At 38.1% G+C, this 19734-nt stretch overlaps 4 protein-coding genes and 2 long non-coding RNA genes across 10 annotated transcripts; 2 read left to right on the forward strand and 4 right to left on the reverse strand.

Annotated features, from left to right (window-relative positions):
* Positions 1 to 226: 226 nt before the first annotated feature.
* On the reverse strand, positions 227 to 8479 carry LOC129796302 (origin recognition complex subunit 3). The gene is made up of 5 exons (XM_055838099.1): positions 8328 to 8479; positions 8097 to 8264; positions 6477 to 8030; positions 656 to 834; positions 227 to 484 (listed from the first exon to the last, which is right to left on the reverse strand). Exons 1-5 carry the CDS (start codon positions 8352 to 8354, stop codon positions 388 to 390), a joined length of 2025 nt encoding a protein of 674 aa, XP_055694074.1. The 5' UTR covers positions 8355 to 8479; the 3' UTR covers positions 227 to 387.
* LOC129796331 (uncharacterized) lies at positions 2524 to 4575 on the reverse strand. 2 transcript variants are annotated; one of them, XR_008751211.1, is made up of 3 exons: positions 4214 to 4440; positions 3424 to 4137; positions 2524 to 2538 (listed from the first exon to the last, which is right to left on the reverse strand). It is a non-coding gene; the product is annotated as an uncharacterized LOC129796331 (long non-coding RNA). The 2 variants fall into 2 exon arrangements; XR_008751210.1 differs by lacking the exon at positions 2524 to 2538 and having other exon boundaries at positions 3913 to 4137; positions 4214 to 4575.
* On the forward strand, positions 4585 to 5168 carry LOC129796332 (uncharacterized). Its single transcript, XR_008751212.1, has 2 exons — positions 4585 to 4862; positions 4938 to 5168. It is a non-coding gene; the product is annotated as an uncharacterized LOC129796332 (long non-coding RNA).
* Positions 8480 to 8549: 70 nt separating the features above from the next.
* On the reverse strand, positions 8550 to 10459 carry LOC129796305 (uncharacterized protein DDB_G0284459). Its single transcript, XM_055838116.1, has 2 exons — positions 10251 to 10459; positions 8550 to 10173 (listed from the first exon to the last, which is right to left on the reverse strand). The coding sequence occupies exons 1-2, from the start codon at positions 10320 to 10322 to the stop codon at positions 8572 to 8574; spliced, it is 1674 nt and encodes a 557-aa protein (XP_055694091.1). The 5' UTR covers positions 10323 to 10459; the 3' UTR covers positions 8550 to 8571.
* A 74-nt stretch (positions 10460 to 10533) lies between these two features.
* Positions 10534 to 13517, reverse strand: LOC129796297 (golgin subfamily A member 2). The gene is made up of 3 exons (XM_055838080.1): positions 13340 to 13517; positions 11931 to 13193; positions 10534 to 11866 (listed from the first exon to the last, which is right to left on the reverse strand). The coding sequence occupies exons 1-3, from the start codon at positions 13388 to 13390 to the stop codon at positions 10628 to 10630; spliced, it is 2553 nt and encodes an 850-aa protein (XP_055694055.1). The 5' UTR covers positions 13391 to 13517; the 3' UTR covers positions 10534 to 10627.
* A 70-nt stretch (positions 13518 to 13587) lies between these two features.
* On the forward strand, positions 13588 to 19589 carry LOC129796323 (mediator of RNA polymerase II transcription subunit 28). 4 transcript variants are annotated; one of them, XM_055838142.1, is made up of 5 exons: positions 13588 to 13780; positions 13872 to 14156; positions 14602 to 14793; positions 17486 to 17609; positions 17670 to 19589. In XM_055838142.1, the coding sequence occupies exons 1-5, from the start codon at positions 13721 to 13723 to the stop codon at positions 17699 to 17701; spliced, it is 693 nt and encodes a 230-aa protein (XP_055694117.1). In that variant the 5' UTR covers positions 13588 to 13720; the 3' UTR covers positions 17702 to 19589. The 4 variants fall into 4 exon arrangements, with proteins under 4 accessions (XP_055694117.1, XP_055694118.1, XP_055694119.1 ...); XM_055838143.1 differs by lacking the exons at positions 17486 to 17609; positions 17670 to 19589 and adding exons at positions 15213 to 15272; positions 16374 to 16560 and having other exon boundaries at positions 13590 to 13780; XM_055838144.1 differs by lacking the exons at positions 17486 to 17609; positions 17670 to 19589 and adding exons at positions 15225 to 15272; positions 16374 to 16560 and having other exon boundaries at positions 13590 to 13780.
* The last annotated feature ends 145 nt before the right edge of the window (positions 19590 to 19734 follow it).

The following is a 19734-nucleotide window of genomic DNA, read 5'->3' on the forward strand; positions in this document are numbered from 1 at the left end:
TACTTTGTCCATTTCACCAATTTAGGGTGATTTTTCACGGCCATCACTGTGCCGACAGCGAAACTTGCACATGGAAATGAAAGTGCGAGATGTGAATTGGGAGAAAATATATTGTTCACAGAGAGTGCATGAGCTAACAAGCCATGAATGTATCCTGCAGGTGGAAAAGTATTATCCCATTCTCTCATGGAAAAATCCCTGAAAACGTGAACATAAAAACATCCACTGTGCAAAATTCCATTTAATCTTCCCTCTCGTGAGGATAAAATGACAAAATTCCAAACCGAGATTGCTTGGGACAATCCATTGGGTATGCAGGTAAAGTGGCATGTGAGATTCAATAAATAATTCCCTGGAGGGTGATTTTTATTTCCTCACACACACACATTACCATGTGAGCTTTTCCACATGGTCCACCTTCCGTTTGGAACTCTTGATGAATCCCAGAAACTCCAATTCGCACACAGCTCTCGTGAATCTCGCTCTGAAAATTGTGTTGGCACACAGTTAAGGGGAAAATTGCATTGCATATAAATTGATGGCTTAATGTTTCAAGTGGGGGGGGGATGATGGTAGAAGAGGTATTTCAGTCATTCACGATGGATTTCGTGACCCACATACATGTGGGTACTGTACTATATGTATAAAAGGATACTGAACTTGCGGGCTGACACATTCATCCTCATCCGCATCGTCCTGCTGCTGCACAATCGACTGGAATGCCTGAAGCCAATCGAACAGATTAATCATGCGACCACACTCCGAATGCAGTCTATAGGCAACCGTGAGGTCCGGTAGGTGCCAATTTAGAGAACTGCCATCGCAGCATCCGCACTGCAAAGACACACAACATTTGTACACTACACACCTCCCAAAATTTATCTCACCTCAACGAGAGAATTTTCCCACATACGGCATACACACACACGTCTTCATTACTCTTCCTCTCTCTCTCTTCCCATTTTCCTTCATATGCGCTTCTGTTGAAATCCCCAATTCAGCAAATTATATTTACACCCCCTAAATAGTCTCTTCTCTATCTATTCCCATCTGCACTATATCCCTCTACACATGCAGGGAAGCACGTACCTAGAGCACGAACAATTTGAGATTGACCAGGTGAAATTTAATGTTTGAATTTAAAGCAATTCCATGGAAGGAAAAGAGAGTTTCATGCAAGCCATTGATTTCTAACAATTTCAAAGACAGCTTAATTATGGGAAAAATATGGCTCAATTAACGAATAAAATTCAAATTTGACGCCAAATCAACATATTGGAGACCTCTTGATTTTTAAAAGCAATAATTACTGGTTGACCATAATCACCGTATCATGGAAAATACTAATAAAATGAAAATTAATTACGTCAATTGGGTTTTTTCAGTGTTTTAATTTGCCTTTGACTCCTTTTGACACTCATTTAAATCCCAAAAAGTGAAATATTTAATGGAATTCAATTTATTTTTATTAAAATATTTTTTTTCATGGGAATTTAATTACCTTTTCACCTCATCATAAAATCTCATGAAAAGTTTTTACGCTCAAAAAGTATTTGATTAACTCACAAATATGAAAATAATTACCAGTAAGTAATTATTTACATAAAAATTGGTTATTAAAGTCGCGTTTTATAATTAAAATGTTTCGAAATCAAATTGAGAGCTTTTTGTTTTAACTCTAAAATAATAATAATTTTGTTAATAAATTTTATTGTCATAAAAATCAAGATGGATTCGGTTAACCCTTTCGCATTCATTGGGTCACAAAGGGTGTTTAACTGGCGAATGTTTTGATTTTTTAGACGAATCAGCCGAATATTTCCCAAGATTTGAATCATTCAGATCAGATTTGACATCACATCAACATCTTTTGCTAAAAACTGAACAACTCAAAACCGAAATGATCCCAAAAACGTATTTAGGACTTTTTGGTTTAAATTTAGTCTTATTTTGGGTCCAACTTACTACTTTTTAGCATTAATTTACTATTTTTCAATGTAAATTTAGTCCTTTTTTTTTAGATTTTAATGATTTTTTTATTTTTATTTTAAAGTTTTGCTCCTCAGTCTTTTTTGTTTTGGGACCGAAAACCAAAGATTTATCGGCTTGAATTTATTCTTTTTGTGTTGAATTTACTACTTTTTTGGCTTGACTTTAGAACTCTTTGGCTTGAATTTACTATTTTTGGTTTGATTTATGTCTTTTTATGCTTGAATTTAACATTTTTATGATTAGACTAATATTTGGATTTCCTTAACGAATCATTCGAATATTTCCGAAGATCCGAATAATTTCGTTCAGATAAACTCCCCTTGTTGGGTCATAAAGCTTAACTAAAAGTGAAACATTCTATTTTCTCGGATTAAAGAGAATTAAATTATTTTTTCTATTATTAATTCAAAAATATGTACGTTGAGTTTACGTAAAAGAGGCCAGAACCCGGCTGACACAGAGTCAGTGGTTTTTACGGGTCAGGAAAAAGTTTCAAGATATTAGTCGGAAAATAATCTTGAAATTACTTTTGCACATGAGAAATACCTATATCAATAAGATTTTCACACTTCGCGTCAACAAACCTAGTGGCAAATAGGCGAAGCTCAGAGTGAGCTCACACATACATTTGCACCCAAGTAAAAACCTACTCTTTCGATAACGCGAATGTGAATAGTTTTAATACTCATTGGCTACAGCGTAGGTATTAGATGAAATCATATAGATTTTTCAAAAATTAGTCTTAAAAAAATTACGAAATTAATTTCACCTACGAGCAGTCCTGATTTCTTGACGATTCTATTACATCGCGTAAATAAAAATTTAAGTTTTCTTTTTCCTAGCTAGGATCGCTGCAGTCTATGTTATTTGACATCCAGTGCTTTGTGAATCATTTTTAATCAAGGTGTTGCTGTGAGTATTGTGGAGTTTAAAAAGAAACAAGGAAAATATTTGCTGAGAAAAGAATTGGTAAGTTTTCTAAAACCCATTATTACAAAATCCTGAATATCAAAATGAATTAAAAATTTTATTTTTCTGTATTCTAGACGCCAATGGAATATCCCGAAAATCAGGCATCCCAAATTCAGGCATCTCAGAGTCGCCTACGCTAAGGAGCAGCAACTTTAAGATGACGACAGAATGACCTGGTAGATGAATCATCTTCAGAGGGCGAATATGAAACTTAAATTTTTCAATAAAAGTATAATAAATATTCACAAAGTCAAATTTGTTTTATTTATATACATAATATGTATGTATATATACATACATATATATAAATTTATATATAATTTTAAAAGAAATTTTAAAATATTATGTATTAGGACCACTGAAAAAATATATTATTGTGGTCTTAAAATTAAATTTGGTTTAGTTTTGCGACTATTCTACTGTCGCGTAAATGAAGGAGTCGGTAACTTTGCTACTCACACGGATGCGCTACTCAGCGCTACTCACTAATACACACACGCGAAAAAAAGTGCCATTTTCGAACAAATAGTCGGAAAACTTTATATGGGAACTACTGACGAGTACTATTGACGCGAATTGTGAAAATCTTTAAAAAATCTTAAAGTTGTGTCAGCCGGGAAGGAACGTAATGGAATTCATGATAAAACCTAATGTTTCTATGGGAACGAGAAGGGGCTGAAAGAACACTTGTACCTTTTTATGTAAAATTTAAAGAATTATGGTTAACACTAAGTATTTCGGTTGAGGATTCCAACCAATTAGCTTCAGTGTTAATTGGTCAATTTTTTATTTCTTCGAATTATGTAGTCAGTGAGTGTGGTAAAGCCCTAATAAAGACGAAAAAGTATTCAGAAAAAATCCTGAAGGAATTTTTATCTGTGATTACTCACATTAAGATTAATTGCTTCGAGACAAAACCCCTTGAGAGTTAAATAATACAGAGTCGAATTGTAATTGCAATTACTTTAATTGTCGGATTTCATTATTCTGCGAAATAAATTGTGTGTATCTGCATTTAGTTGCTTCAGTTGAGTCCAGAGTTTGGGGGAAATTAGTAGTAACCATATCCACCATATGGAGCATATCCGTATCCATATCCGTGTTGTGGGTAGGCAACAGGAAGAGGAGCTGGACGAGGAGCTGGCTCAGGGCTGGCATAAGCAACGGCAACAGCTAAATAAGAGAGAAAGAAATAAAGAAATGAGTTAGATCTTTGAAGATTGAAGACTTTTTGCAGGATCAAACTCACCGAAGGCAACGAGGAAAGCGAAGATCAGGAATTTCATCATCTTGAATTGGGTTGGTTGGTTTGATTGCTTCAGTTGACTGATTGTGAACTGACTGTGCTGACTGAAGAGATCCTCTGGGCTTTTATACTGAATTTGTCGTGATCTTGATGACGATCTTAGCTGACGTTGAAGGCATTGAACATTGTCTCTGAGCAGAAGTTGTCGTGCAGTCCTTATCGATTACACCTGACTGCAACGTTGCTAAGACAACTGTTTGCAGTCTACACAGGCCGCACGATTTTCCGTCGTGAGAATTCCTTACTCGTGATGATTCTATTCTTGTTCGATTAGTAGTTATGTTGCTGACTAAAGGAATTCGCACGACGGAAAATCGTGCGGCCTGTGCAGACTGCAAACAGTTGTCTTAGCAACGTTGCAGTCAGGTGTAATCGATAAGGATTGCACGACAACTTCTGCTCAGAGACAATGTTCAATGCCTTCAACGTCAGCTAAAATCGTCATCAAGATCACGACAAATTCAGTATAAAAGCCCAGAGGATCTCTTCAGTCAGCACAGTCAGTTCACAATCAGTCAACTGAAGCAATCAAACCAACCAACCCAATTCAAGATGATGAAGTTCCTGATCTTCGCTTTCCTCGTTGCCTTCGGTGAGTTTGATCCTGCACAAAGTCTTCAATCTTCAAAGTTCTAACTCATTTCATTATTTTTTCTCTCTTATTCAGCTGTTGCCGCTGCTTATGCCAGCCCTGAGCCAGCTCCTCGTCCAGCTCCTCTTCCTGTTGCCTACCCACAACACGGATATGGATACGGATATGCTCCATATGGTGGATATGGTTACTACTAATTACCCCCAAACACTGGACTTAACCGAAGCAACTAAATGCAGATACACACAATTTCTTTTCTTCCCAAAATAATGAAATCTCACAATTAAAGCATTTGCAATTAAAAAATTCTCTTGTTTTATTCAATTTTAAACTTCAACGAAGATTTCTTCAGTCGCGAAAATTTCCCCCCACATTCTACACCCTAGCAATCATTCGTTTAAGGATCTTCAGTGGTTTTAAGTTTAAATTAAATTGAAGTTTAAGACTAATTATGGAAAGATCTTAAATATTCTTTTTCATTTTCAATAATTAACTATTTTGCTTTTAGCTGTGATTCTTTTTTTTTTAAATACGTTACATTCTTTTTTTTTTTTAATTTTCTGTCTTCGTTTCACTTCGCATAATCTTCGCTATTCTTCGATTGTCTTCGTAATGTTTTCGTTTTGATTTTTATTGTTTCGCGTTATCAAATAATTCACTTAGCTATGCCCTACCTTAAATTGCCCAATTTTTTATATTTTATATTATTGCCTCATTAATCTTAAGGTTACCATCTCTAGGGGCTTCGGGGTATAATCTTCGGGCTGCGGGTTTAGGATGAAGTTCTCCGGATCAAACGGTTTTATTTATTTTTTTGCTTTTATTTTCGGCTGTATTCAAAAACTAAAAAATCGGTAATTGAAAATAGTCTCTCTAATTTAGAAAGTTTCAATTTTTTTTAGTTAAAGGAAAATCGTCTAAAGTTAGATCCCAGTTTATTTTAAACCAGAATAAACTTCTTTAAGCTAGACTACCGTTATCTTCAAACTAGGTTTAAGTTTTTAATGTCAGTCCTAAGATTTTTAAGCAAGGCTTTTGTTTTAGACTAGACTTAAGTTTTTATTAAGGTCAGACTTTTAAGGTTTCAAGATTAGATCAGGCTAAACAGAACAGAGTCTGAATAAGTCTTAATAGTCTGACCTAAAAGAACTAAGGTTTGGCTTAAGAAAAGAGACCTGGCCTAATAAACGGCTTAACTTTGTTTCTTAAAACAGGCTTAAGTTTTTAAGTCAAACTTACATTTTCGAGGTCTTATACAATTTACCTTACAATTGTTTTAGATAAAGATTTTATAGTTTTATTAGTTAAAAAAACAGGCTAGGTCTAGAATGCACTTAACACTACCTGAGCATGACCTTAATTAAAAAACTTAAGATTGAAACTGAAGCCTGACTTAAAAAAAATTCAAGCTGATCCCTTATGCTAGAAACTTACAAACAAAAACCGACTTTTTAAAAAAAATTCTAAATAATTTTTTATATAAAATTTAAATATATAAATATTAAAAAAAAAATTATTGCCTATCGAGAATCCAAGCCAGTGGTCTTTAATGGGCTTAATGGATTAATGCTCGTTAAAATAATGAAGTTTATTAATAAAACTTTTCAAACTCACCTGAAGATAATGATGCGGATTGGTCAGAGCTTGATGGAGAGCCCCTCGCGGTGATCCCATGAGGTGCCGGCGCGTCGATGAGGCATCCATGTGAACAAAGAGCTCAATTAGCGGTGGCCCCCGGGCAAAGGGTACCAACCACTGCGCTAAAACTTCCTCCTCCAACTCCTTGAGGCATTCAGCAATCCCTTCAGCCTGTCCAGAGGCACGATTTTGCTGTTTTGCCTTCTCCAGCAGCATCTTCTTCAGTTCAAAGCGATTTGCAACACGATCAATGGCTGGTTGCTCTTCCACGGGCTTTCCTGACGTCTTCCTTGCCCCCTCCTGGAGACTTTTCATTGCCATTTGAATTTTCTGCAGGGATTCTCTATTTAAATGATTTTTCTGTTTCTTCTCAAGAAAAGCCCCAACTTTCGATGCTGCTGCATCGATTTTCTCCGTAAAAGCTTCTCTGGCCATAAGCCCCAGGATTTGTTTGCATTCGGCAAATTCTTCACTTGCAACGATGGAATTGGCGCTGCAGAAGCAATAAACTTCCCTGAGTTGCTTTCCAAGGGGTGCTTTGGGTAGATCCCGCACCAATTCGTGCAGGAAGCGCAGTGCAGCGTGGAAGAAGAGGAAGAAATCTTCAATTTCCGGAATCCAGAATTTGGCAATTTTAGTTTTCAAGTGATTATCATTTGTGAGGAGGGAAATAACTTCCTGACTATCTGCCAAGTGTTCAATGTACCTCCTGACCGACATGAGACGTCTTACATTCTCACAATCTTCATGATTTTGAGGACTTGTGGCCGGGGAAGCACCCAAAGCTAGCATAGAAAGTTCCTCATGATGAGAAAAATGTTCAAGAAGACAAAACTTCAAACCCTGAATAAATCCACTCACGGAGAAGTCGTAGAATAGGAACTTCTCCACGAGGAACTGCAGAACACGCCCTGAGAGGTGAATCTTCTCCTCCAGAATCACCTGCTCAATGATCTCATTGAGAACAGACACAGAAGATTGCGTCTGGAAGACGTGAAATTTAGCCCTGGTGGTGAATTTGAGCGGAAGAAGTTGCTCAAGTGCTGAAATGGATGTTGCCACACCAAAGACAATCACCAGCGGCAGCCTTGGGCGATAGGAAGCAAGAATGGTCACGAGTTCACGAAGAGTTTCCTTACAGAAAACCTCAAAATCCGGAATGACAACTGCCAGGACGGTGCTGGTGTTGCTGTGGCCGGCAAATGCTCCACAGAGGCTACGCATTGTACAATTCTGCTTCCGGATTTCAACATCTTCATCCCCGAGTTGACGTATAAAACCCCCAACGAGTGTCTCAATGGCCCCCTTGACATTTGTAGCTTCCGTTGAGGTGAGCACAACTGAGTAGAGATGATCCTGATGCGATATTTCCTCCGCAAGATGCTCAAACATACTCAAATGATCAGGTTGATTGATCCCCGTCTGGAGGACAATTACCGGAAATAGCGTACTGTAGATGCTTGATTTACTCTTCTCAATGCACCCCAAGACATTTTCCATTGCATTTGAGTAGTTTTGCTCGAGAATTTCCTGTGAAATCACAGAGAAACATTAATTAAAATCCCCCCAAATTGCTGTGAGAATGTTCTCCCTAACCTCAATCCGGGAGTTGATTTTCTCCCAAAATCTTCGATAGGAGGTAAACCATCCACTGGTGAGGATACTCTGAGGTAGAATTGAGCCCTGATTCTCACTGGATCGACCCTTTTTCTTCCTTTTGTTTCCTTTTGGCCCCATTGAACCGTTTTTGTAAACAAAACATCCCTGGAAAGTTGTTAAGAGATTTTCTATAGAATTCTCTGAAGAAATCCTTGATTTCAATTTTACCTTTGATACTGAGACAGCAGATTCCATTCCTTGACTGTTTTCTATGATTTCCTGGGATATTCTCTGGAAGAAAAAAGCTTAAAAAGGCCAAACAAACAGATCAACAGATGAAAAGTGAAACAGCTGATGAAAGTTTTGGAGGGAAAATCATTGACAAACATAACCTTAAAACACTGATTTGATTTTACCCGGAAATGCCAGGAAATGATTAAAAAACCAGGATTTGTGACAATTTCAAGGATTTTTATTTCAATTTGCGCTTCTTCCTTTTTATAAAAACCGTTACAACTCCCTGATTGTCCGTTTCCATGGAATAATTAGTTTTCCCAAGATTAAGATTCGGAGATTGCGTGGCACTTGGTTCGGGATTTCCAGTATCTTTAAGGCTTTTTGGCACTGTTTCATCGCTCGGCGGTTCCGGAGGTATGGGTGGCAGAGGTGGTGGCTTTTCCGGTGTATTTTCAGGAGGTAGAGGTGGCATAAGAGGCACAGGAGGAACCTCTCCGTTTAATTGGAGGATATTCTGAACAGCAGTAACTGTTTCCTCGCGTGCTTCCTGGTAGATTCTCTCATTTTTCTTTGGAGTATTTTCTATTTGTCCCTCTTCCATGACTTCCTGTTGATTTTTCTGTTCTTCCACCTTGATGGCTTCTTCCGGAATTGGCTGAACTTCCTTCTCGTCAGGGGGACAGGGCGGAAGATCTTTCGAATTGACGGGACTTTTAAGATTCTCCGCCGCGGTAATTTGCTCCTGAACTTCCTGATCCTTATTGCATTTGTTCTTCTCAAAGGATTCTCTTTCCGGAAGCGATTTTTTCTCAATTTCCTGAACTTCTTCTGATGTTGAAGCTTTTGAAGTCTTTTCGCTTTTGGAACTTTGCTCCTGAACTCTCGGAATTGTCTCCTCCAAACTCTTTTCAGTGGATTTTATTTCCTGACAAGACTTATCAATAATTTCCTGTGAAATCTCCTGACTTCCTGCTTCTTCTGCTTTATGCTTCAAGCTCTCTTCATCTGCCTTTTCCTCTTTCCTCTCCGCCGTGGGTAACTTTATCTCAATTCCTTGGACTTCTGCTTCGGAAGGCTTGTCTTCTTTAGCAATTGCTTCCGGAACTTCCTTCTTCTCACTATTTTCTCGAGATTTTCTTTCTTTTCGTAATTTTTCCTCAATTTTCTGACAGTCTGATTTTGAAGGCTTGTCTTTAGCAACAATTGTCTCCTGAACTTCCTTTTTCTCAGTCTTTTCCCTGGAATTCCTTTCCTGACGGGATTTTCTCTCAATTTTCTGAGCTTTTTCTAGTTTGGAAGTCTTTTCTTCTTGAACTCTTGAAACTTCCCTATTAACACTCATTTCTCTGGATTTTCTCTCCTGGCGCAGATTCTCTTCCTTGTGGAATTTCCTTCCACGAGACAGACTCCTGGAGCGACTTCTTCTCCTCTTGGCATAAGAATCGAACTCTCTTTCATATCTGTCATTGTATCTTTTGCGCCCAATTGGTGTCTCATCGTTGTGCAGCCGATCTCTGAAGCGATCATGGTTATACTTCCGGTGCTCTCTATTTTCTTTCATTCTATCTTCCCATCTACCGTCAGTTTGTGTACTCTTTGACACCTTCCCAAGCTTCCTATCCCTCCTGAACAGCACATTATCCTTCTCCTGTCTCAACTTTGCGATATTTCCATCCTTCCTCGTCACTTCCGCCTTGGCTGTGTTCAGGAGAGCATAGAAATTCTTCTTCATTGTTGCATTTACAATCTTTGTATGCCTATTTACAGCCTCCAGAGCTTCCATTTGCTTCACAATTTCCTTCTGTTTCTCCTTGAGTGCTTCCAGCTCTGCAGTCACCTAGAAAATTCGAGAAAATCCAGAGGAATTGAGGAAAATCCTTTTGCTGTGATAGAAAAGTGAGGTTAGAATTTTACTTCTTTCAGCTTAACAGATGCATCAAAATCATTGAGATCGCCATAAATATCAAATTGTTCCTCCTGAGCCATTCTGGAAGCACTGTGGGTACAATGTACCACCTAAAAATACACAGGAAGTGCACAAAGATTCAAAATATCACCGGAAGAAGTCGACGAAATCGAGGACGAAACTTTCAAAACACGAGGTTTGCGCTGAAAATTTTTCATCGGACGCGGGAAAATTTTCCACGAGAAAAAAGAGGTTAGGAAGTTCCGGAAGTGGGGAAAATCAAACCCAAAATCATGATAAAAAATACAGCACGCTCGTTTATTTGGGGGGCGATTGAACACCGACTTGCTTTAGAAGCGAATGAATAAATATACATAATTATAATCTACACCGTTATTAGTTTTCCGGAACAGCAGGAGCAGTGATGAACAACGCCGGAGGGAACGACAAGATTGCTCGTATTGAGGTTATTTGTCTTAATTTCCGTGAGGAGATTTAGAATCTTCTCAGCAGTCTCCCCGGAATGGCTCAACTCAGCCCATTGCTGATTGTTATCATCTTTGGGTGTTCCGGAAAGGTGTTGTGGCACCTCTTGGGCATCCCCATTCACCTCCATGGGTACCGTGGGAATGTCAATATTCTTCTGTCGCAGCAATAATTCCACTAAACCATTCAACTCAATGAGTTTCTGCTTCATCTCCTCCCTATCGGCGGCAATTCGTTGCACCTGAACATCCTTCTCAATTTCACGCTGCTTCAGGATTTGCCTCTGTGTCTGGTACAGCGTTACATATTCACCAATTGTCTCCGTTTCACCCTGTAGCTGTGTCACAAGATGCTCAAGACGTTGCTTCTCCTCCGTCAACTCGGCAATGTCATCCATTGTACGCCGGAAGCGTTCTTCCAATCGCAACATTGCTTCCTCCGTTGGTAGAATGTTTTCCTTTATCCCATTCTCTGTCACCTCCTGTGCTGGATGTACGTCAGCTTCTTCTATGGCTTCTTTGCCTTCTTGGGGTGTTTTATCTTCTCCGGAAACATCTTCATTGTCCGGGGATTCTTTTGCACCTTCCTCGAGCTTCCTAATAATCCCCTGAAGGAGTGAAATCTCCTCCTTTTGCCGCTGTATCTCAATCTGAAGGACACTACTTGTTTGCTGACCCATCTCACAGTGTCGCAGCCGATCAAGCTCCTGACTCTGCAGCAATGTTCTCTTCTCCAGTTCGGAATTCTCATGTGACAGCCTCATCATCTCTTCGTCCTTGAAGTGAAGCTTCTCCCGCAGCCCAACTACCTCCACCTCCCACCCATCCACCTTGCCACGCATCTCACGCCCAAGATGCTGCTCCGATTGCAGCTTATCCATCAGCTCTGCCTTGTCGTGCGTCATCTGCACATAGGCACGCTGCATCTCCTCCAGTTGTGCCTTCAGCTCAACATTTTGCGCCACAGCACGTGCTGCTGCCACCTTCTCACTCTCCAGCGTTGCACTGAGGGACGATGGATCAACGTAGGATGCCTCCAGGCGTTCCACCTTCATCTCCATCTCCCCCATTTGACTCATCTTCTCCTCCAGCACCGTTTGAAGCTTCAAACTACTCGCTTCGGCTGCGCTCAGTGACTTCTGCAAAGTTTCCGGAAAGTTTTCGTCGACTAAATAAGCGGTTGTTGTAAAATTGATAACTTACCTTGAGAATTTCATTCTCCTTCAGCAATTCCCGGAGATTTTCCTGCAATTTCTTCACTGCACCATCATCCTCTCTCTCCTGCTCTTGTGGGGGATTCTGCTGCCCCTTTGGCTGAGCGATTTGTGCCTGAAGTTGCCTCTCAAGCTCCCCCATGTGCCGCATTAGCTCATCCTCACGCTTTGCCAGCAAATCCCGCTCCTGCACCGTCTCCTGGAGCTTCTGTGCGAGCGTTGTTGTCTCCCGATTGAGCTGTGTCACGTAGTTTTGGTACTGCGTGGCCGCCTGATCGCGTTCCTGCGTCATCTTCTCCAGCTGTGTCAACAACTCACGCACCTGATGCTCCAACACACCCCGTTGCTGGGCTGCGCCCTCAATTTTGGCATCTGCCGCATGGGTGTCACCAGCTGAGAGTTGCTCCACTCGTAGCTGTGCCAATGCTAGGTCTGAATCCCTCTTTCGCAGCTCCTCCGTGAGTGCTGTGCACTCCTTCCCCTTCACAAGGAGCTTCTGCTTCATCTCACCGAGTTCTTCCGTCAAATCCTCACACTTCCCCGAGAGATGCTGAATCCTCTCGCGTGCTGTCTCATTCTCAGCACAGAGATGCTGCTGGGTGTGCTCGAATTTCCCCAGAGATTCCCTCATTTGTGCCATTTCCACTCGCATATCCTGCACCTGATGCCGTGATGCGCTCAACTTTGCCTGCAACTCCTCAACTTCCTGATTCCTTTCACGCACAGCCGCCTGCATGGTGGTGAGTGTTGCCGTTAGCTCAGCTTTCTCACCCACTAGAATGCCCAGAGTTTGCATGTGACCCTGCAGCTGTTCCCGGAGATGCGCCACATCCCCGGAATCAGCACGAATTGATTGGAGTTCCCATCGAAGTTCCTCAATTTCCCCACATTGCTCCTTCAAGCGCTCCTCCAGCACCTCACAGTGAGTCTTCTCATTCTGCAGCAGGGAAAACAATTCATCCTTGAGGCTCTCATGATGTGGTGGAGTCCGTCGTCGCTCATGAGCTTCCGGAATAGTTAAATTCTTCACTTGCCCTTCCTCATGCATCACAATTTGCCCCAAATTGTCCAGTACACTCACTTCCGCACTCTGAAACACTGAAGAAGCCGGTGGGAAGGTCTCAGCAGGAACTTCCGCGGCTTCTTCAGCACCTGCCTCAGCTCCATTTTCCGAAGTTGTACTCAATTGCTCAATGGATCCCTTGTCATCCTCCTCCTTTGGCTTCTTATGCTTCGATTGGAACTTCTTGAGCTGCAAGAGTGAATAAACAATTATTTAACAGGAAATTCCTTCGTTTTTTGGGGCGCTCTAGAGAAAAAAATCTCTGACGTGGACGACAAATGTCAATAGAATTTTTCACTGCAGCAAGAAAATCACAGATTAAAGCGGAAGTTTACCTTCTTCTTCCCTTCTGCGAGCTTTTCGACTTTCGTTTTATTGTCCGACATTGTGGAAAAGGCGGAAAATAGCCCCAAAAATGGGGAAAATCATTCGCAAGAGGAAATTTTTTAGGGTGTGTGTGAAGGAGAAAACAACAAAAATCGCATCAACGTGAAGTTTTTGCAAAAACTGATCATTAATCGTTGACTAAATCAGCCAATGCGTTAATAAATAGTTGTACTGTACAACATTGGCTGAAGTACTTGACGCATTTTTCCGGTGTGTGTCAATCAGAAAAGAAAAACTTCAGGCTGAGTTGGTTGAAAATAATAAATTTTTCGTGTCTTCCCGGCGACGCAACTTATCAAACTTTTTTTACGAGAAATATGTGATAAATAATGGCCTCATCGTCCAACGGAAACGGAAATCTGCTCGATGAGTTCGAGGAGTCTTTCCAGGTATGTCTAGATGGGTGGAAAGTCATCCCCCATAGCACAAAGGGGCCTTCAGGTTGCCATTTTCCTTTTCATTTTTCCTCATGGAAAAAAGGCGTGCCTGCATGCGTTGGCCAAGGAGGAACCCGCAACGGAGATGGATAAGGATGCCCTCAAGCTAGAAGTCGATCAGACCACCACAAAATTCATCCATCTAGCACGACAGATGGAGGCGTTCTTTCTGCAGAAGCGCTTCCTGCTGTCAGTGCTGAAGCCCGAATTGGTGCTCAAGGAGGAGAATCTGGATTTGCGGTATGAGATTCAGCGCAAAGATGAGCTCATCCGGAAGCACTATGAGAAGATTGATCAGTGGAAATCCCTCCTAATGGATCAACAGCCCGTGAGTGTGGACACAAAGGGTGGGATCCGAAAGATTTGTTTTATTTTGCTATTTCCCTTCTCCTGGTCAGGACAATTTCAATAGATTGAATCCAAGATGGCCAAGTTTTCAATTTTCTGCATCAAAATTCGTTAAAAAAATTATAACTCTCTTCTAAAAAAAATCAAGCATTCGGCAAAGTTTCAAACTCATTTGCTCGTCGGGTTTTGTTTGAGGTAGAGTAGTATTGTAATTGATCGATTTTGTTTGTTATTTATGAATCAGCTCAAATTAAAGGTTTTCTAAAATCCTGCAAATGCCCGCAATTAACGCTAATTTTAACAATTGATTATTTTATATTAAAAAAAAAACAACTTAAAAAAATCAAAATGGCGGACAGGAAAAAATTTGTTAGGTAAGATTATTTAACTGAAAATTGTTTTTCTTTTATTTTTTTCTGTGACAGATGCCAGCTCAGGGCTCAGGGGGGATGCAGGGTACGACTGATATGAGGAATATGCCGGGGGCGGGTGCTGCGGGACCAATGATGGGCGGGGGTGCACCTGGTGGGCCCATTGGTGGTCCCGCAGGTGGTGGTGTTCTCCCCCAGGGCCCACCAGGTGCCATGGGACTCCCAGGAATGCCAGGATCAATGCAGGTGAATTTTATTATTTATTAATTATTTTCCCTCTCTTGTGTCACCCTCATCCTCATTCCTTAATTTTTTTTTATTGTTGTTCTTAGTTTGAGGTTATAATTCTTAATTTTAACTATTTCCTTTATTTTCTTTTGTGTTAAAACCCCTTTTTTTGGTTTAGTTTTCTGTAACATTTTAGTTTTGGCAATTATTCCATTACTGACAGACGTCAAAGTGGCACCTGTCACCTAGCATCTGTCAAATATTCAAGGAAAAAATTAAAATTTGTGGAATAAAGCTTTTCCTTTACTAATTCTGCTCGTTTTTTTAAAATCTATTTACTAACTAATATTCTTTCTAAAAAAAAAATAATTGAATAATTCTGTGTGTTTGTGTTCGAAAATCCAAAAATAAACATAAAAAAAACGTAAATTTGAAAGGCATCACTTCAGGCACAGCAGTACATGCAACAGCAGCAGATGCAGCAAATGCAAATGCAGGTGATTTTCAAACAAATCTCTTTCTAGGGGAAGACGGGGTAATTTGGCCACTTTGGCAAAGTCATTTATGGCAATATCTCAAGTATGGTAAATGCTAGAAAATCCATTTCTCTACAGTTTATACTCCCCATAGAAATATTCAATCGTACCAAGTTTGGGGAAAATCCGATCATTGGATTTTCTTTTGTTTAAGAAAAATCATTTTTTCACTTTTTCAAGTGCTTTTGGCATTTTGGAAATTCGTCATTTTCGAAAAAATTTTAACACTTAAAAATTAACTTTTAAGCCATTAAGGGTCATTGATCCCTCATAAACACGATAGTGACATCCATTTTCCGATATCTCAAACAGATTATCCTGTGGAAATGGTTTTATCTAGAAAATTGGAGTGGGGTAATTTGGTCACTTGAGTTTTTCCGGCACATTTTCCGACGCACATTTAAGATATACATTGTGGTTGTGCCTTTTAATGTTTTCTTAAAGATTGTAAGCAAAGTACGACAAAAGATTTAAGCTAGAAAAAGAAATTTAGGATAATTTGAAAAATGGCCTTTTTGAGTTTATGCTCGTTTATGGTTCAGAAAATGTTAAAGTTTGAGGCTCTGTTAAATATTTTTATCTGGCAAATTACTGGAAATGAATCTTAGATAAATATCCTATCTTCCAAAAAAATAATCGAAAAAATAAAATTTTTTTATTGTCCAAAAATTTTCATGTTTAATAATTTGTGCGCCAAAGTGTCCAAATTACCCGTGCTCGGGGTAATTTGGACACTAAGCTAAGGGTCCAGGAAAATGAAAAATTCACCCATTTTTCATCGAGATAGAGAAAAGTGTTATATGGGGAAGTTGTAGGCCGGAAAATTTCCTACAAAATAGGGCTATTTGGTTTTCTTCATACTACCATACTTGCTTGATATATCCCAAAAACCGCCAAAGTGGCCAAATTACCCCGTCCTCCCCTATTCTTTTTTTCAAAAAGATCTTTTGAATTTTTTAATGCACGATTTTCTCAACGCACCAACCATTTTATCAAATTTATTTTTTTAAGTGTTTGCAGTGCTTTTTTATTTTATTTTTTTGTTGTAATTTTCTTTTGCAGTCTTTCAACAAATTAGTAAAACGTTAGTTGCGAACATTTCAACATGGACGAATGGATACCGCGATGGATTGAATGTTTTTAATTAAAGTTTCCCATTTTTCTCTATTTTTTGTTATTCATACACAAATTAGACACAGTTTATTTTGTAATTAATTAATTAGATTATTAAATTTTCAATTTCTTGTAAGACTTTTATTATTTTTGCTTCAAGTAGTGGTGATTTTTTATTGTCATTTTGAGGTTATGTTTCTTGTAAGAGTAAATTAAATAGAAAGTATTTTATTGCACACACAAAATGCCTTTTATTTTAAAATTGCTGCTTATGGAAAGTTGAGGAATGTGCCTTGAAAATCCTAATTTTTCTGCTGAGAATTTCTTTTTTTTCTGGTCTTTTGATCTTACAGCGCTCTTACACTGATAGAATTTATAAAAATGTTATGTCCGCCATTTTGAATCTTTAGTTTTTGAACTTTTGCTTGTCAAACTTAAATATCTCCGCTTCTATGGTAGATAGAGGCAAACGATTTACGGCAAAAATTTTATTTTTTATGAATCTCCAGAGCTTTTTTTTTTTATATCAGCCTTGCCTAATATTAGTAAAGGTTTTTTTGTTTTTAGTAAATGACTTTTGCAAAGCATTTAATGACTAATGTAATATGGTAAAATTTCGTTAAATCAAGGATATTTTTTAAAATTACTTTTTTAGGTTAAGTAACGTTCATAGAAACCTAAAAAAAAACGATTTTTTTTAGAAAAAAAAGGATCTATTTTGGAAAAAATAACTTTTCGCTTTTAATCAGCGAAAACCTATCATTCGAGGAAATAAATTGTAAAATACACGAAATTTTGTAGAGAAGCAAAAAAAGAATAAAATACAATCAAATATATAAGCAAAGATTTATGCAAAAATGTGAACAGTGACGTCATAATTATGATTTTTGTCTCTTTCATTTCGTAAATGAGAGATTTTCTCATAAAAAAAAGCTACTTTGATTAAAATTCAATATTTTTCCTCAAATAGCTAAAAGGTGGATGAGATGAAATTAAAATTCCTTTTAGTACACACCCTGTGGTACATTTCAAAGGCATTTCTTCCTCTGTGGCTTTTATAGGTTGGTGCTCCGCAAATGTACATGCAACAGGGTGGACCTGTTCCATCGCGTGGTGCCTTCAATCAAGCACCAAATGTCCTGCAAGGCCCTCTGGCGTACTTGGAGAAGACCACCAGCAACATAGGTGAGAAGCTTCTCATTTTAATTTTATGGTCTTTTTGTGTAAAATTAATTGTTTTTGCAGACCTGGTGGGAATGGGGGATGCAAGGAGGTGACGGGGGCGGGGGAGGGGGCGCGGCCGTGGCAGAGGACGCGGAAGAGGCAGAGGGAGAGGCGCCCCCGAGTTTCACGGCAGTCCATTGTCCTAGGAGAGAGCGAAACCTACATTTTTTTGTTTATTTCTCTTATTTTTTTTAGTACTAAATTTAGTACAGACATTACTTTCATTGCCGTCTTTTGATTTATTTGATTTTTAACACATTTCTTAAATATTTTCACACAAAAAATCAAAATTATGATCTCAAGAAAAATTAATTTAATAATTTTTAGATTTTAAGTTTATTTTTTAGTTAATTTTGCATTTTTTCTGAAGTTTTTTAAATTAATTAATTAACGAAAGAAGAACAAATTCGCTACCCTTTGGCAAAACACGGACCCATAGTAATTACTCTTAAATTAGATGTTGCATGTGTATAAACGTTAAATGTAACTCCTTATACAGCAAAATTCAAGGCAAGAAACAAAAAAAAAACGAAGGATTCAACGTAAATCCGCTGTGAAGCGACCAACCCCGCTCATTTTGACGCCACTTTGCGAGTGACAAAAAAAACTTGAAGATCCATAAATAACATAAAACAGAGAAAAACATTCCATTTCTCAAAGAATCCTCCTCATTCTATCTCTGTATAAGCTCATGATGATGGGAATTTACATACATTCCAAAAAAAACCTTGCGAAGCACATAAAATTGATTTAAAAAAATTGTTTTATTTCAAATCTAAATATCATTTTTTGCAAGATTAAAGTTTTTTTTTTTCGATGAAAATTGTCAAGGAGTTTATTCATCTTTATGCTACAACAAAGTATTAACCCTTTCGCGTGTTTTGGGTCATACGTTGACCCATACATGAAACAATTTATTTTCCCATTTTTTTATGAATGCAATATTGTTTTTCCTAGTAAGCAATACGTGAAATTCACGCAGAAGTCTAAGGAGACATTTTACCTAAAAAATATCCTCTGAGTTCGTTTGTAGAATAAATATTTGGATAAAAGAGCGCGTGTTTCAATGTTTTTATGTTTCACGTTGGACGCGAAAGGGTTACAATGAACCAAAAATTTTATCAACCGAAAAATACTGAAGAAAAGTCAAATTTCAAAATTTCATTAGAATGAGTTGGATAGAATTAAATTAGGTTCTTTTTGCAACATTGTAATTTTTCCTATAAATCAGATGGAGCATAAGCTTAAATGCTTTAAATTACAATTTTACGAGAACCACGAGAACGACTCCAGATTTTAAGCTTATGCTTTATGCATTTAACCGATCCATGTCAGATTCTGAAAACTCTAAAATTTTTTAGCAAACCTATTTTTCCAATTTGATTAGATTAGAAATATTTTAATTTTAAGTATTCATCACAATTTAAATTAAACTTGTATTTTTTCAATAAAAAACAAAACAACTGAAGCAATGACGCTTATGCTGCATTTATTTAAATATCAGCCATAAAGATATGCAATAGATGCGCGGTTTTTCTCGGGTTAAAAATTGTTATTTTTATTTTTTTAAGATTTCAAAACGCTTTTTAAAAGTTTTCTATTAGATAATATTTCGAACGCCTGACTAACATTAGGACACAACCAAAAGTAAATAGACTCTTCAAAGACACAAACTTTTATTCTCACATTTTCTTGGATTAATTTTCCACAGCAAATATAAAGAAAATTAAATTGAATTCCTAACCTAACATTTCTCGGCGTCCTTTATGGGTGCTTCGCAAGTTTGATCCGGCTCTTTTTTTAATTGAAAAAAAAAAGAAACCATTTCAAGACAAAAAAATCTTTAATTTCATCATAAACAAAATAAAACCATTTCCACTGTATTGAAATAATAAAAATATAAAATGCAAGAAAACAAACAAAATACAGGTGAAAAGAAAATCTATGTTTTTTTTACTATGACACTATCTTTTTCTTTCTCTACAAAATGGCATAGGAAATGCGACAAAATTGCTTACCTTTGTGGGAGGAAAACGTTAATGACGAGGAAGGGCTCACTGGGGCACAAGGAGAAATATCTTTGGGG

Source organism: Lutzomyia longipalpis, chromosome 4 (assembly GCF_024334085.1).
Source record: "Lutzomyia longipalpis isolate SR_M1_2022 chromosome 4, ASM2433408v1".
NCBI lineage: Eukaryota > Metazoa > Arthropoda > Insecta > Diptera > Psychodidae > Lutzomyia > Lutzomyia longipalpis.

What these genes read in the sequence shown, in the direction of transcription:
- LOC129796305 (XM_055838116.1), bottom strand. Translation starts at nt 10,322, where the DNA reads ATGGCTCAGGAGGAACAATTTGATATTTATGGCGATCTCAATGATTTT. An exon ending in CATCTGTTAAGCTGAAAGAA is followed by an intron (nt 10,174 to 10,250) that starts GTAAAATTCTAA and finishes CGAATTTTCTAG; the next exon opens with GTGACTGCAGAGCTGGAAGC.
- LOC129796323 (XM_055838142.1), top strand. Translation starts at nt 13,721, where the DNA reads ATGGCCTCATCGTCCAACGGAAACGGAAATCTGCTCGATGAGTTCGAG. An exon ending in TCCTAATGGATCAACAGCCC is followed by an intron (nt 14,157 to 14,601) that starts GTGAGTGTGGAC and finishes TTTCTGTGACAG; the next exon opens with ATGCCAGCTCAGGGCTCAGG. An exon ending in GAATGCCAGGATCAATGCAG is followed by an intron (nt 14,794 to 17,485) that starts GTGAATTTTATT and finishes TGGCTTTTATAG; the next exon opens with GTTGGTGCTCCGCAAATGTA.
- LOC129796297 (XM_055838080.1), bottom strand. Translation starts at nt 13,390, where the DNA reads ATGTCGGACAATAAAACGAAAGTCGAAAAGCTCGCAGAAGGGAAGAAG. An exon ending in TCGCAGAAGGGAAGAAGAAG is followed by an intron (nt 13,194 to 13,339) that starts GTAAACTTCCGC and finishes TCACTCTTGCAG; the next exon opens with CTCAAGAAGTTCCAATCGAA. An exon ending in AGGAGAATGAAATTCTCAAG is followed by an intron (nt 11,867 to 11,930) that starts GTAAGTTATCAA and finishes GAAACTTTGCAG; the next exon opens with AAGTCACTGAGCGCAGCCGA.
- LOC129796302 (XM_055838099.1), bottom strand. Translation starts at nt 8,354, where the DNA reads ATGGAATCTGCTGTCTCAGTATCAAAG. An exon ending in AAATCAACTCCCGGATTGAG is followed by an intron (nt 8,031 to 8,096) that starts GTTAGGGAGAAC and finishes GTGATTTCACAG; the next exon opens with GAAATTCTCGAGCAAAACTA. An exon ending in TGTGTCAGCCCGCAAGTTCA is followed by an intron (nt 485 to 655) that starts GTATCCTTTTAT and finishes CACAATTTTCAG; the next exon opens with AGCGAGATTCACGAGAGCTG.